The sequence below is a fragment of the Megalops cyprinoides genome, chromosome 16 (genome assembly GCF_013368585.1).
Source record: "Megalops cyprinoides isolate fMegCyp1 chromosome 16, fMegCyp1.pri, whole genome shotgun sequence".
Lineage (NCBI taxonomy): Eukaryota > Metazoa > Chordata > Actinopteri > Elopiformes > Megalopidae > Megalops > Megalops cyprinoides.
The window spans coordinates 15227583-15243125 of record NC_050598.1 but is presented as its reverse complement, the minus strand read 5'-3'; the positions used below and the strand labels follow the sequence as shown (position 1 = coordinate 15243125).

At 39.3% G+C, this 15543-nt stretch overlaps 1 protein-coding gene across 2 annotated transcripts in view; it reads right to left on the bottom strand.

The window, feature by feature from the left end:
* Positions 1-960: 960 nt before the first annotated feature.
* Positions 961-15543, bottom strand: part of LOC118790650 (spermatogenesis-associated protein 13-like) — an 81932-nt gene continuing 67349 nt past the window's right edge. Inside the window, exons 11-16 of one of the 2 annotated variants that reach the window (XM_036547634.1) lie at positions 12759-12888; positions 9100-9231; positions 4985-5228; positions 4457-4525; positions 2870-2920; positions 961-1232 (exon numbers count right to left, since the gene is read on the bottom strand). In XM_036547634.1, coding sequence (XP_036403527.1) covers positions 1051-1232; positions 2870-2920; positions 4457-4525; positions 4985-5228; positions 9100-9231; positions 12759-12888 — 808 coding nt within the window. In that variant the 3' untranslated portion in view covers positions 961-1050. The remainder of the gene's footprint in view (positions 1233-2869; positions 2921-4456; positions 4526-4984; positions 5229-9099; positions 9232-12758; positions 12889-15543) is intronic. The other variant, XM_036547635.1, reaches the window with a different exon arrangement.

The window sequence follows — 15543 nt, the reverse complement described above, 5'->3', positions numbered from 1 at the left end:
TCAAGTTAAAAAGAAAAGGAAAAAATTGGTAAGCACCATTAACCCAAACTTTAGACTCCTCACAGCTGATGACTGTTTTGTGACACCAGGACCCGGACTGAAGGCAGCTGAATTCAACATGGTTAAAAACCCTGTTTGGAACCCACCCAAGTTATACACTATGTAAACTAATGCAAGTGATAGAAAATAAAAATTAATCTTGTGGCTCAAATTGAATTTACTTTAAGACATGCAACAAAAGCTACTCTGGTCCACAAGAAATGAATACCCTGTCAACAATATTAGGTATGTCTGTTAAATTGGATTTACTGGTGCCAGTTTCATCTTCTAACTCGTACAAACAATTTGGCACCGACAGAACTGCAGGTGAATGGACTTTTGCATGCAGCAATCAGGAGAACACAGATCTGAAAAGTGCACAATAGAAATACTACCATAAGAAGTTGACGATTTGGCCAATGTGCAGCCTTTTGTCTACAGTGGAGGATAGTGATGCTGCAAAGTGGGGATAGGATGGGAGAGGTCCAGCTGTAACGGCTATCAACATCACAGTGAACAAAAGGCAAAGCCTGTTTGGCACAACCTATCAAATGATTTGCACTCCTGTTCTTTTTCCTTTCATTGAGGATCATTTGTTGACTCCGTTTGTGCTCAGGAGAGTGGTACTATCATTTTCCAAAGGACAAAGCCAAATGATAAAATATCAACTTTGCAGAGCAGGAGATATGCAGGTGAATTGGTCTATGTTCTTTTTTTAACAGGATCAAAGGATCTGGTGATTGTAGTAGTAGTATTAGTAGTAATAGTAATTGTAGTAATACAGTTGTAATTGCTGTAGAAGCAGTAGTACAAGTAACAGTGGTAGTAATCATAGGAGTAGCACAGCCGTCAGGCAGATGGAATTTTGCAAATCGGTAGCATTCCAAACGGCATTGGTCCTTTTCTGTTTGCCTTTTTTTCTTTTTTTTTCTTAATAGGTCATTAAGTCATTTGTTGTCTAGTGCTTCTCAAAAAAATAAGTAGATCCTTCTTAAAAACGTCAGAATTCCTCTATTTTTTAAATGGTGTTAACCTGCTGAAGTTCTGCCAGAAGGGGGACTGGCTCCTTCTGGGCTCGTTAAATTCAAAGACCTGGGATTGTGCCGAACTGTCCTGTACCAAGTACTGTCCTGGGTTCATGGGGTCCTGGGGAGGTGGATACGAAGGGGGCATGGACCTGCTTTGGCCTACACCTGGACAGGAAAAACACAAACACAGAGAAACAAGTGGGAGCCAGAGAAGAGGGGGGGTGGGGGGGGGGGGAGTGAGGCGGACAGATAGACCAAACACACACACTGTCATTAGTTGAATGCAAGCTGAACATATTGAACCACTCATGCCACAATGAACGAACTAACAGACAAACAGCTACAATATCTACTGTCATCATCATCGTATCAGCCAGGGTCACATGATCCCACGTCACATTCATCTGACCCCAGAGATACGATACATACATGGTTAAGTTGGTGTATCAACGGCATTTTACAAAATAGAAAATATGAAGTCTCAAGGGGTCATTTTATCCTCCTTCATTGCGCAAGTTAACACATGAAAATAATCAATCCTTAAATTAAGGTTGCAATGCAATTCAGTCATTTGAGTGCTACACTTGTGAAGGCCCAAGCTCTCAAGCTTAACATTAGATGTGATTGAGAGTAATGGTGAGAGTGATAATGGATAAGGAAAGAAATGGTTATGAACAACTGTCTATCTGAAGGGCCAGTAATAACACAAAAATTTCAACTGACAGCAAAATTTAATATATGCAGGCTGACAGACAGCTGTATTATGATGAATCATCCCTTTCACCTTTTAAAGGAAGATGCACTGATTTAAGGGTAAGGTCGATTAGAAGTTATGGAAGATTTTTTACTGTGTGTGTATTTCAGTTACGGGGGTCATACTGGACCGGGCAGAAATACAGGTCACAGAAAATGTCCTGGCCTAGTAATTCAAAATCGGTATTGAAGCTGTTTATTACATTTCATTATACTAAAATTGTGTAACTATTAAATAATACCTCGAGATAATCTCTTTTTGGTATTTTTTATCACTGACTTGCAAGAAAAAGAGGCCAAATTCCCTCCTCTTAATATCACTACTGGAGGACAAATAATTACAAAATAATACTGTAACAGGCCTTCCAGTTGATGGCCAAACAGTAATGATTACTTACTCTCGTGGAGGTTGCCGGCTTTGGCATTAAACATACAGTACAATAGTAACGCTTGACAACCTTAAGTCAGGAATGACTTGCACTTACACATGCAATGCGCAAAGAGGTCCCAGCAAATCGCATCAAGCCATTAAATTATGACTAAATGCTTTGCAGTTGGATTGAATCACCCCTTTAGACATGGTAACGGCACAAGAGGGCATAAGTTAACACTACAAACTCATAATAAATTGCTGCACTCCTGTAAGCTTGGAAATCAACACTGTGCCACAGCCAATATCAATTTATAATATCATTTTAAAAATTTGGAGAAAAAATTCTGGAATAAAAAAATGACAAAGTTGCCATGGCATCTTGACAAACAAAACAGTACTTCCATTTTCATTTTTGTTTTTATCCTTCCCATTTATGTTTTAGTTGCCCTACTGTACTGTACAGCACCAAAGATACAAATGAATGCATTAACACCACTACTGTAAAGACATTTACTGTGAGACAGTGAATATATCTACAGGTGTATATCTTCCTTCAAGCAAAATAATATATGCTTTTGCTTCTGAAAGTGTTTTTTTAACAGTTGCCATGGCATCTTACAGAGTAATTCATACTCTACTTAATACTCTAAGGAATATACCTTTATAATTTTCATACCATGTCCATATAAATTGTCCATCTTTCTCAAGATGATATCTACAAATGAATCTGAAAATTTAAAAGAATACTTCACCTTGTGTTGCCCAAATATACAAATTATTTTAAACACATATACAATAACATTCTTCTCTAGTGTAAACATGCCAGAAGAAAGGAATTACTACATCAGCATTCATGACACAATACAACAGAGAGCTGTATACAACAGAATGTTCTAGATTCTTTTTTTTTCCACAACTGCTATTATTACTCTTTGCTTTCCATTAATAATACAAACAAGATGAAAGAGAATGGAAAACATGAGGAAATGGCACAGATGGGAGCACAGTTCTTTTAACACATACAGTAAATATTATACTCTCCATTAATACTCCTTGAAACAAAACATGCTGCAGGCTGACACTGCATTCTGTACAAGGATACAGTCCATGAGTTTCTACCAGTCTTTTCAGTGCTGTTTCATTGAATGAAAGATTAGAGGCAATATACATTGTGTGTTCTGTAATGGTTGTAACATCACTAGTCCTTTAAAGGACAAGCAAGAGAACAACAACAAGCCATTTTTAATGAGAACCTACACTTGTTCACTGAGAAATTAGGTGTCAAGCTCTTGCCATAAATATCATAATGTAAAATGAAATATGTAAATAGCTATATGAAAAAAATAACTCAGGTGGTGCGTTTGCTTGTGTGGAATAATCATTCATCGTGTCCTGAAGACTACCCTTACAATACAAACTTTGAATTAATTGGTATGTCCATGCATCCATATTTGCCTGTATTTGCTTACTTTAAAGAGCAGTTATAGATACCCTTAACTGTCATTGCAGTCTTCATGAATGCCTTTATTTCTACAAGAAGACTCTTGTATACTGCTAATGAGACACTGTGATTCTTTCCCCCTTTAAGTAACCCTCAGATACACTCACATGCAGTCAAAGGCTATTTTCACATTACAAGTCACACAGTGCACCACAGTGAAGTGGTCACTCATTGGAAGATAGGCACTACTCTGTGGATGCCATCTGTGCATCTTGTAGGTACCTGACGAAACAGAAGTGTGCCTGAGGCTGGCGAGACAAGGAAGCCCTGTCAGACCTACCAATCCCTGTCCATGGCCAAACTAAGCCAATTTATCTCACCGCTGTGGTAAGTCAGTCCTTGTTGGCAAATGACATAGTTGGCTTCAAATAGGGGTTGTTGGGCTCAGCCTGCTCTCAAAGCAAACACCTTGCCGACCAAGCCACTTGGGACCCCAAGATACTGTTGTTTTTACAATAAACAACTTGTCATGTAATGCACCCCCAGGGTGTTTTTCCGTGGAAGTACAGTAACTATAATCCGCATCAGTTCAGAAAGGGTGTGACCATAACCGAAACAATGATGTAGGATTTTGTGAATTGAAGGAGATCACAGACGCTGCCAAAAGATTCACTCTAAAAACTAACGAAGACAGCAGGAAAAAGCAGCCAATCCTGTTTTTCCTCATTCAGAAACAGCAGTGACGAGACCTGGTGATGGGAGTTTAGCCCATGTCAAAGAGAAAGTTTTTGGGGATCACCTGGTATCTCTTTGTTGCCTCACCTTTCTGTTTGGTTACTTTCCGGACTGTCATGGCAGCCTGTCGCTTCTGATATTCAGAAATTTCAAACCCTGAAAGTCCAAAAATATGTGTCACAGACAGAAAGCAGAACATCTTTTAGAGGGTAATAGATATGGTACATTTCATTTCAAGACACAGTGCTCAGTTTTGAAGTTGTCTTCCCCAAACAAAGGATGGTCCCTATATTTTTCAAAAGTTCAAATGTATTGAACCAGAACCTTTTTTCTGAAGTACTTTGTACAAATTTAAATATTCTCCTGTGCATTGTCAGGAAAACTACCCTTGTCAAAGAAGCAATATTCATCGTTTCATTTATATTTTGAGTACAATTTTACAATATTTTATATTAATTTTGCTTGTTTTTCTCTTATACTTAACTTATTTTTCTTATACTTAACTGTTTTTAACTTATACTGCAACACTTGTCGCCCTATACCGTACAACTGGCCCATACAACATAATCTTTTGCACAGTTTTGTTTGGAGAAAAGCAGCCAGTGGCTGGCTTACCAATTTTTTCATCTTCTTGCACCATTTTGCGTTCTTCGTGAAAAGCCCTGAGCCACCTGATTTTCTCCTCCAGCTTCTTAGCCAGGAAGAGGTGGACCTCCTCTGTGTCCTTGTTGTGCAGCTTGAAGGCGTTCTTCACGCTGACATTGAAGTCCTCGTCGCGGCCCTCGTCGGCATCCACCACCTCATACCTGTCCATGTCGATGCGGCCTTTGTAGTACAGGATGTCTCTGCGTATCAAGTCCTATGGGGGACACAAACCGCCTTGTTTACTCTGGCACGCATGTCGGTGGTTTCCATACTCCTCTATGACACCTAAGCCCTGAGGTAGTTGTAAGGTTTTTATTTTTCCTCCAGGATATAATTTATGGAGGTGTCTCTATAATGGATTTATGAAATTCAGTGGTTTTTCAGTTTAATACATTTTCTTTTCTCCTGTGACTTGAGAGCTACACTTTCTACCATGTCTCTGTTTCCTCACAAGTGAAAGCGACAAGGAATTCAGCCTCTCTCCATCCAAAAAAGCTTAGGGAAAGTCCCTTTGCTAAAAGTTTAGCTGTTTGATATGCCACTTTTTCTTCTTTTTCTTTAAATTTTTCTTCTTTGGTCACAGTATGTTAATATAACCTTGGTTTGTTCTGGTTTAATCTATGCAGAATCCTTTTAGATTGTCTTATTACATTTTAAAACAATGTTTATGCTAAACACACCTGGAATATAACTATCTGCAGCTGTATTTTACAGTTAACTTTTCAGAATCAGTTTGGAGAAAGCAGCACAATGTGAGTCTTCACAAATCTGAACATTGCACATTAATTTACCTCAATGTCTTTACTTCCTCTCTTGTGCAAGCAGATTCATTTGCCTTAATTTCCACACCTCTTTACCTGTCTTGTGCAAGGCTAAAACTTTATCTCCGTCAGGGAGAAATTACTGTTTTCTACTCTTGTTTTTTTCTTCAATTTTATATCCATCTGAACCATTTCTGCTGTGTTATGGCCAGAGCAAATAAGGTTATGTTTGAGAACTTATCATTGTGTTCTTTTGTAGAATACACATTTACATCTGTTTTAATCTTCACTCTCTATTTCCTATATTTGGTTGCTTGTGATAATTCAATCCACTGTGCGATAAACCAAAGAAGACATCACAAGACACTTCCACTTACACTAAAATTCTTGTTTTAAGACACAGAGACAATTAAGTCTTCAATACTTCATCAAAATTCCATATGTTGTTCAGTTCCTAAAATAAAAATCAGAAAGACCGAACATTTCTTCACACTGCTGGTCGTTTTCCACATGAATATTTTCAATCAAGCATATTGTTACATGAAGCTGCTGAAACACTTATGGGAAAAAATATTCTGACATCTTTAATTATGCATAACAAAATTAGGAGCTCCCAGCAGATGTGCAGACATGTGATAGAACTAATTATGATGTGCTGTGCCAAAAATAAACAACCCATCAAAACTTTTTTCTTACAGATCCCTAAAAACTGCCTTAAAATTTAGCAAAGTGGGTGAGTGGTTCAATTGGAAAAGCACTCATCTTGAGTGCAGCCTGATCTGTACAGCTCTGGTTCAAAACTGAACACGCCATCTGCCTTGTAAAGGACTGGGAGCCCATACCAGTGGAACAAGTTGGCTGTTTCAGTGGGGACAGGGGTAGGTGGATCAGGTATTCCTATATTTTCTGACACATGGCATAATGAGTTATTAAATACTCAACACATACACAAAATAATAATGCTACATTATTGCCATTTTTAGCAGACACTCTTATCCAGAGCGACTTACATCAATTACATTTACAATGTTATCAATTTATACAGCTGGATGTACACTAAGGCAATTGTGGGCTAAGTACCATGCCCAAGGCTACAGCAGCAGTGCTCCCATGGGGAATTGAACTGATACCTTTTGGTTACAACTCTTGCTCCTTAATCACGGTGCTACACTGCCGTCCCTACACTAAGTCTGTGCAATCCAGTTGATTATTCAAATATTATAACAGAAGAGGTTAGAAAGTGACTGTTCCAACACATGTGGCTTAGGGTAATAATGTGAAGAGGCTGTGGCAGATTCATCAAAGTAGTTCTTAGTTATGTGTGACAATCCATGACTATCAGGGAAGACATGTAAGTCACATGTATGCTCAAGAGTCCAGTTGAGAAATAGCTGATTGTAAACTCCACATGAGACCAGGAACCTCTTAATGCTGATAAGGCAGGGATCAGAGGAAGAGGAAGGAGAAGAACAAACAACCTTGCTTAAAGTCCTTAGGGTTCTCATTATAGAACTGCAATTGCTAAACGTATGAAACAAATTGAAGAACAAAGATTTTGGCATGTTAAATAATTAAGGGTGTCCAGCAGACATTCTTTGGTAAACAGTTTTCCACATTAGGGATCTGATTTAGACATTTTTCCGCTTTCTCTTCTTTCTCTGCAACTCTTGATATGCAAGTGCTGTCATAATGGGGACTGCTGGAACTCATGTAGTGTCTCCAGGGGAAAGGCAGAGGACCCACAGCAGTAGACTCCCGCACATGATGCCCTACAATGCATGTTTTTCCTAAGCTGCCTCAAAGATTCCTGCCGAGCCCGAATAGTTACCCAAAGTCATCAAAAAATGTAAACTGCAAACATGCGTGTGCCAGGGAGCATAAGGTGGAAACTGTGGTCCAGGCCTCATCAACAGAGAATATAAAGCTCCATCCAAAGCTACATCCAGAAGTAAATGCAATGGCCAATTGCATGTACATCATGATAAAAATAATGACACACTATGTGGCACACTGCACAGATCATAACTACAACAATTCCAGCGCTATCAAAACATCATTTTACTGTTTACGGTCAACTAATTATGACTACATGCAACTCAAAAATGAAATCAGCTGTGTTCATGAAGCTTCCATCCCATGCCATCAGCCTATATAACCACATTCCAAAAGAGGTGGTATTGTTAAGATGTTTCACTAAAAGGCAGCTTCTCTAATGATTAATGGCTACCTACATAGTGATTCAATTAGTATGATATCAAATAATGCCCCAGTGACTTTAGCTTTGAAGCTCATCCTGATCAGTGGCTAATTTTAGGATTTGGGAGTACCTTAATATGGGAGTTAATATGATGTTAATATGATGTTGCATAATACCTAGTAGAACAACAATCTGTTTCCACCTGCTGTTTGGCAAGCGCAGGCAGAGAACTGGAGTAATGGTTTAACAAGCGACAGTGATCCCACAAACACTGCACAGCTTTATATAGAATTCTGAACATAATGTTTTTATATATTACCGTGTAACTGTACAATTATGCAACCGTTGATGAGTTAATATACAGAGTGTGTTATTTATATACAGAACTCCAGTAGGCTGCACTCACACGGGGATTATTGCAAAAAGCAGATGGTCACCTTTATTTTTATTCCTGAGGCAGGTGGTGATCTCCGTCATCTCAATGTAAATATGGAATTTCAGTTCATCTATTGGGAAGGCAGAATTTTTAACTGCATAGGCTGTTTCTCAAGAATCCAGGCTCTGATCCTTAGTGGACTGCACACATCTCTTATAAAGAGCGTGTTTACTCAACTCTGGTCTTGAATTATTTACACTGCATGCCAAGCTGGGCAGTGAGACTTCATTAGTTCCACAAGGACAACAATGGCACTCAAGAATTTAAATTTCCAGCTGGCGTGAGACCCTGAAAATACAGGATACTGCAGCCCTCTGGGACCAGAACTGAATAGCCCTGCAGATACTGTGGCCCTCAAGATGCTGCTATCCTCCTGGAACAGGGATGAACAGCTCTGCAGAAAAATGTGATGCACTCGGACCATAGTTGAGCAGCTCAATAGACACTGTGGCCCACTAGGACCAGAACTGTATAGCCCTGTAGATGCTTCTGCCCTAGAAGACACTACAACCCTACTGGACTAAATCTGAGAAGCCATGTAAAATATCACGGTTGAGTAGTCCTGTGGACATTACCACTCTACAGGACCAGAGTAGCCAGGCAGCCCTGCAGAAGTATAATGCTGATTAGCCCTGTCCATCAGTGTTGAGTAGCCTTGTAGACAGTGGCACATCTATAGAGTGAAGCTAACCTTTTTACACAGAACCATCTGGTGGTCAAACAGGAAGAAGACCCTCTGTTGACTCCTCCCATATGGTTGGTAGATCCATGACATCTCGCCGGTATAAATCAGCTCTGAACTCCTGTCCAAAATGTCATCCCCCTGTATAGAGAAAAAAACAGCAACAGGAACATATTTACTCTGGAGGCCTTACTTAGAACAGCAGAGTAAAAAACATAATGTGGCATAATGCATTTGGATTAAAAAACGATAAATATATGCCTTTTCAACAAAAAAAAAAACATGTTCACACCTTTTGTAAGCGGTGACAGAACAATGCTGATATATGTGGGAGTCTTGAGTGGGTGCCCTGGGCTTCATCTTTTATGATTTGGGAGCGTCACATTTTATATTGTATTCTGCAATTTACTGTGTGATTGTGAAGTAATTATTCAATAACAATGAACTATCACAGCTAATTTTTGTATTCATGCATATGTGTTCATGTACAGATGTATACAATTTTGTTTGTCAACAAAATCCCTTAACATAATTTTTATTAACTATAACAACATAAAATTCTACTGTTATGAAGCACTACTACTACTATTTCTACTGCTGCTGCTACCACTAATATTAATTGTACTGGATACTCTAATGTTAAAACACCCTATGTAAAAGTGTACAAAAAGGTGAACCTGAGAGGATGTTGTCCTTCCCAGTGCTGGATGCTGTCTGCAAGGTGTGGAGGGGGCAGTGTGGTTACACAGACACAAAGATCCTGACCCACTGACTCAACACATCGAGTGAGTACTCAAATGTTCTCCAACTGCTGTGACAAGCTCTGTAGACATGAGTATCCATGCAATTCTTTTTCACTGATCCACTCAGATACAGTTTCGTGACCAAAGCAATTGTTCTTCTGTGCAGCGACTTCAAATTGGTGCATCCAAGTCAGTGACGGACAGAACATGGTAGCTAAGTCACCTTGTGACGGGACGGCGAGTGGCAAACAGGTGATGACAACAGAGATTGGGGTGGAGGACAACACGTTTAATAGTGCTATACAACGAACAAGACAAAGAAATAACTATTTACAATAATGAATAAATAACATGGGGCAATTGTTCCCAGGTGCCTCCTTCTTTTACTGGCTCACAGAGTCTATACTCTCCTGCAGCCTTTATTCCCCCAAACGATGGTACTCCGGTGCTTAAATAGGGTGAGCCCCGCCCTGGACTAACCCATTACCTGGGTCAAAATATTAAAATCAATAACAAGTACAGAGCACCAAATTACGACACTAATTCATCCCATGATGAAATATACTAATACCATTAACAATCCCACATATTTCTTTCAAAATAAACATGTTATGGGATAAAATTTACATTGGTAGTACAACATCCCCCTTCCACGTTCCAACAGATGAAAACTACACTACCCATAAGGCTACATAATTCCCATGACCAGTGTAGGCACTCCTTTTGCCTGTTCCCGGCGGCAGCTCTAACCCACAGGTGAGTTGTTAAAACCTTATTGCAATTATCACATTTCGTCTTAAAGTAACAATCATAATTGCTCAGCTGTTAAATTGGCAAACGCGATTGCTTGCTTTGGTGTGCACCCGAAAGCAAGCGTTCGTGTTCGCTGCATTATAGTGTTATTAAACCTGAGCAACAACAAACAATCCAAACAATACTATACATTGTTGTAACAAGCCTCTCCTGTGAGTGCAGATTTAAAAATTATTTTTCCACCACCACCGAAAAATACAAAATCAATCCCGCAATAATTTCTACACTGCTTTAGTGACCTTTGCACTTAGAATAGAAGCACAATGCTTCTCTAATGCCCCAGCCACTGCTGATAGTCAATACCAGCATGAAACAAAGGAATCGTCCCACCTTTTCTGTACAATCAATTAAAAGTGGTTGAAGTAGATTACAAAAATTACTGAAAGCCATGTGACAGATGAGTTGACAACAACAGCCACCTAAAGCTCCTTGTCCAGTAATTGAAAAATTGATCACCATTTCAGAGCTGTCTCTCTCCTCAAGAAGTTACCGGCAGTGAGAATTAAGATCAAGCTTACAGATGAACTTTAACATTAGATGGTAAGTATTTATTTCTGTGGGTGTACAGTTGTGGCCAGTAAGGAGCCTCTTCTTCTCTACAAACAAAGGCAATTTCGGGGTATTACATGGTGAAATGTCCAGGCATGCCCTGGATACACAAAAAGTCCCATGGGGATTTTTTTCTAACCAGTGGTGGCTCTTACATTAACCACCAGGTGGCGCATATTGAGTATGATGAAATTACTTCAGCTGAAAAAAAAAAAAAAAAAAAAAAAAAAAAAAACAGGTTTGGCCCTAAGAGAGAGCTGCATGTCTGGTACTTTTATCCTGAGGCACCCAGGCAGGCAAAGTATGTGTGCGTATGCATGTGTGTGACTGTATGTATGTATATATGTAAGTGTGTGTGTGTGTGCGCGTGTGTGCGCGCGTGTGTGTGTGTGTGTGTCACCATGTCTCTGCTCTGGTCTGCTGTCCTCATCAGCCTCTCACTGTCTCTCTGCCCCAGGCAAGGGACACAGAGCCAAGACAGAGCTCCAACCTGGAGTGCCAGTCTGATTACACATGCACTTTCTGATCCTGCTGGATTGCAGGATTATGCAATGGAGATGACGCATTTATAGGACAGCAAGGGGAGGAAATGCAAGGCATTATGGGTGACGACCCCTGGCTTGTTTGGCATTTCTTAGAACACAATTCTGCAACTGTCTCTCACCACAGGACCTCTGGCGTTTAAATACACCTTGAATTAAATCAAAAGCAGCGTTTAAAACTAAATTTGTCATGAAAGCTGAGATGCTGTACAAAGTGTTTGCTAGCCTAGACATAGTAATACCTGGGTTGTGTAATTTTCCAGCATAATTTTATGACATCAAAAGCACTTTTCATGTAATTATTCATTTTTGTATTGCCTTTTCTTCTGTTTTCTAAAAGAAACCCAAACAAGGAGCTGTTGGGATCCTGAGGTGAACATTTTTTTTTTCCTTCTCTTGATGTTGAGTGAGTGAACAGAAAGCAAACAGTTTGGGCTGCAACTACTATTCTCTCACCAGAGGGTTTTTTTCCATTAAAATCCTACCTAGCGTTTTTTTTTTTTAATTTCTTGTTTTTATCTATTAACCAAAATTAAATTACAATACTACGCACCTCACAAATCTGGCACAAGTTTATGACAACTTCAACATCACCACCACCACCACCACCACCATAAATAAACTTGGGGAATATTATTGCTATTTAATTAACTACTAAATAATTCACAACTTCTGTCAGTTCACTGTTATGTACAACATGTCTGCTGTACAAAGAAACTTACTGTGACCTTTCTTTCATTTTAATTCACAGCGCCAACTCAACAAGGTAAATGACAGACACATCAATTACTGTGCCTTTTGCATCATCAATCGTCATTATAATTTAATTATTTCATTTACAAAACAAGTAAAAAAAAAAAGAAAAAAAAAGAAAGAAAAAAGTGGGCGATTTTTTTTAAAGACAGAGAGCGCAATTCTTTTTTTAAACACATCTGACCAAGGCCCAGGTGAAACAGACTGGAAAGAGGTGAGTGCAGTTCCGCTCGGTTGCGTTGAGCAGTGTCGACGCCTCAGTCCCTACCTCCCAGTCCAGGACGGAAGCCTGCCACTGTGCGATCTTGTCTATGTTCTCCAGTCTCCTCTTCCTCTCGTTGATCTGCTGCGTGACGTTCCTCATGACAGCCAGGGCGGCAGCCACGTAGCGGTAGTCACTGAGAAAGTAGGACACACAGCCTCCGTCAGTCTGGGACCAACAGCGTCTTTCTGGGCTCTGGGGTTTCCCACCACTTTCTTTGGCTGTGCCCCTTTATGCTGGCCCTCAGTGCATTCAACTCTATGCTCTTTCAGAAAGTAAAGCCAAGGGATATAAACACATACACACACACACACACACACACACACACACACACACACACACACACACACACACACACACACACACTCACACACACACTTTGACTTTAAAATGTCAATGTTTAAAATGCCCCAGAGCTAAAAACCTTTGATGCTTTGATGCTTTTTCCCCTTTAAGCAACCATTTCTGCAACTGCCAACTGCACATTAGACTCATCTTACTGTGACAACCTCCACAGTCATACAGGAGTGCTGAAGCAAGACAAACGTGATCCTGTGATACACCCACATGCTCCCAATAGGTATTTTTCACACTACAAGCACCACACTGCACCACAATGTAGTGGGTGCCAACAAGCTCTATTCAGTTGATGTCATCTTAGCAATTCACAAGCGCCTGACCACCCGCATGCAGGTTGCCTGAAAGAGGTGAAATGAGGAAACCCTACCAATATATCCATCCCTACCCTGCAGAACAAAGCCAATTTGTTCTGCTGCTGTTGTGTCCGGGTCATTGTCGGCTAATGACAGAGCGAGGCTCAGCTTGCATTTAAGATGAGCGCCTTGTTGAATGAGCCACTCAGGAGCCTAGAACTTTTTCATTTTATTATTTTTAGATATTTATTTTTTTATTATTATTTTTATTTTTAGGTATTTCTTATAGGGGTAAAATGGAAATCATTTTATTCAGCAGCACTGAGAGTGGCACTCTAAGTGACCAAGCTCAGATTTTGTAATGAAAAATTGTTAAAAAAAACTACTCATTCCAAAACACAAGCATATACAGAATGATTAAAAGACTGAAAAAGGCAAAAAAAAAATGCCAACATATTGGCACTCTCCATCCCAAACTGATTCTCCTGACTGGTTTATCAGAGTATTAGAGACATGAATTCAACACACTTTTAGATGAGATCATGTTAAGCATTAGGTATATAACATATCATTTTACTTTTTATAAGAGCTAAGATAACAGAGATAGGATGATTGATAAATGGTTATTATTTTAAAGCTAATGCAGTAAACAAAATTAAGGTTCTGGCCCACTGAATGCACTGTCTAGAAAAAGAAGCACCAAGTTCAATATTCAGTGGATAACATTTGCTGGAAGTCCTGTCCTGTTTGATTTGCTATGGTGATTAAGTCATTGAAAGGACGGATGATTCAAAATTGCAGTCAGACCTAGGCTTCCCTACAGGCGTACGGAGTGCAATTCTTTCAGGCATTACTCATCGGGTTACCATGGCGACATACCACATCACTTCCTGCAAAGATTCCAGGTAGAGACTAAATCCTCTGAAGAGTGCTACTCTAAAACCAATATTTGGTGTAAAATGAAAGTAGAGTTGGAGCTGAGAGCGAAATTGCTAATCGCCGTGGTTTTAAAATGTTTAATCTTTAAAAATTGCTTTAAGTCACCGTGTTCAACTGATGTAATTATCTGCTCTGGCCATGGCAAAGAACAGGCCACACTGCACTGATCAAGGCTCCATGAATAGCATGTTGTTTTTGGACACTGCTCACAGTTTTAACCTTCACGAAGGCACAAAGCTATTGATGTATGATTAGATGTGACACCAGGAAATTGTGTCTGATAAGATTTAATTGGGAGGCATTATTTCTGCAGGACAAACTGGAGGGGGGGGGGGATTTTTTTTGTTTGTTTCATAGAGTTTAGGTGAAAACAGGCCAAAGCTCCCTGACATATCGGTAATGAAATCAGCGGCATTATAATCCATGAAAGCCACACGCACCATCAATGGCAGGGCTGGCATACCAAAATAACCCTGTGAGGCTACAGAACCATCTTAGTCTACTTCTTTACCTCCTTCCAGCACTGCCAACAATTTTAAATATATATTGACTGAAAGTGAAGCTTTGTAAAACAAATCAAATTATAGACAATGTGTAACCTTATGCAGCACCAATGACACTGTTTCAGCCTACAGAAAACAATCAACAGCAGATGATGTTAGTCAGGTATAACAATGTGCATAAGCTTTACTTATTCATCTTTGTATATAGCAACGGAATTAATGATTTGATTATGATATTCATCTAAAGATTTACTTAAGAAGAGTCCCCTGACTAATTAATGTATTCATGCAAAAAAGATACTCCAGATGCCACAGCACTGTTACATACTAGCCTTACTAATGAACTGAAAAATGTACAGGTACATTAATCAACTATTGTCAAAAAATATGTAAATTTCAGTATGATATTAAAATTAAAATTAGATGATAAAAATCAAACTAGATGAGCACTGCAATCGCTCTTCTTCTGAAAATGGCCTGGAATATATTTTGAATTTTACCGAACTGAAATCAAAAGAAAACATCACTGGAGAAATGCAAAAATCTGTCTACAATGCTGTAAAGCCTAAATATAATTCACCAAATACCACAAACAAACATTTCCTTTGAGAGTGACAATATACTGTGAACTTACCTCCTTTTAACAAGAGCCTTATCTAGTTGCTTGGTTACTGCTTCACAGCGATGAGGCAGCAA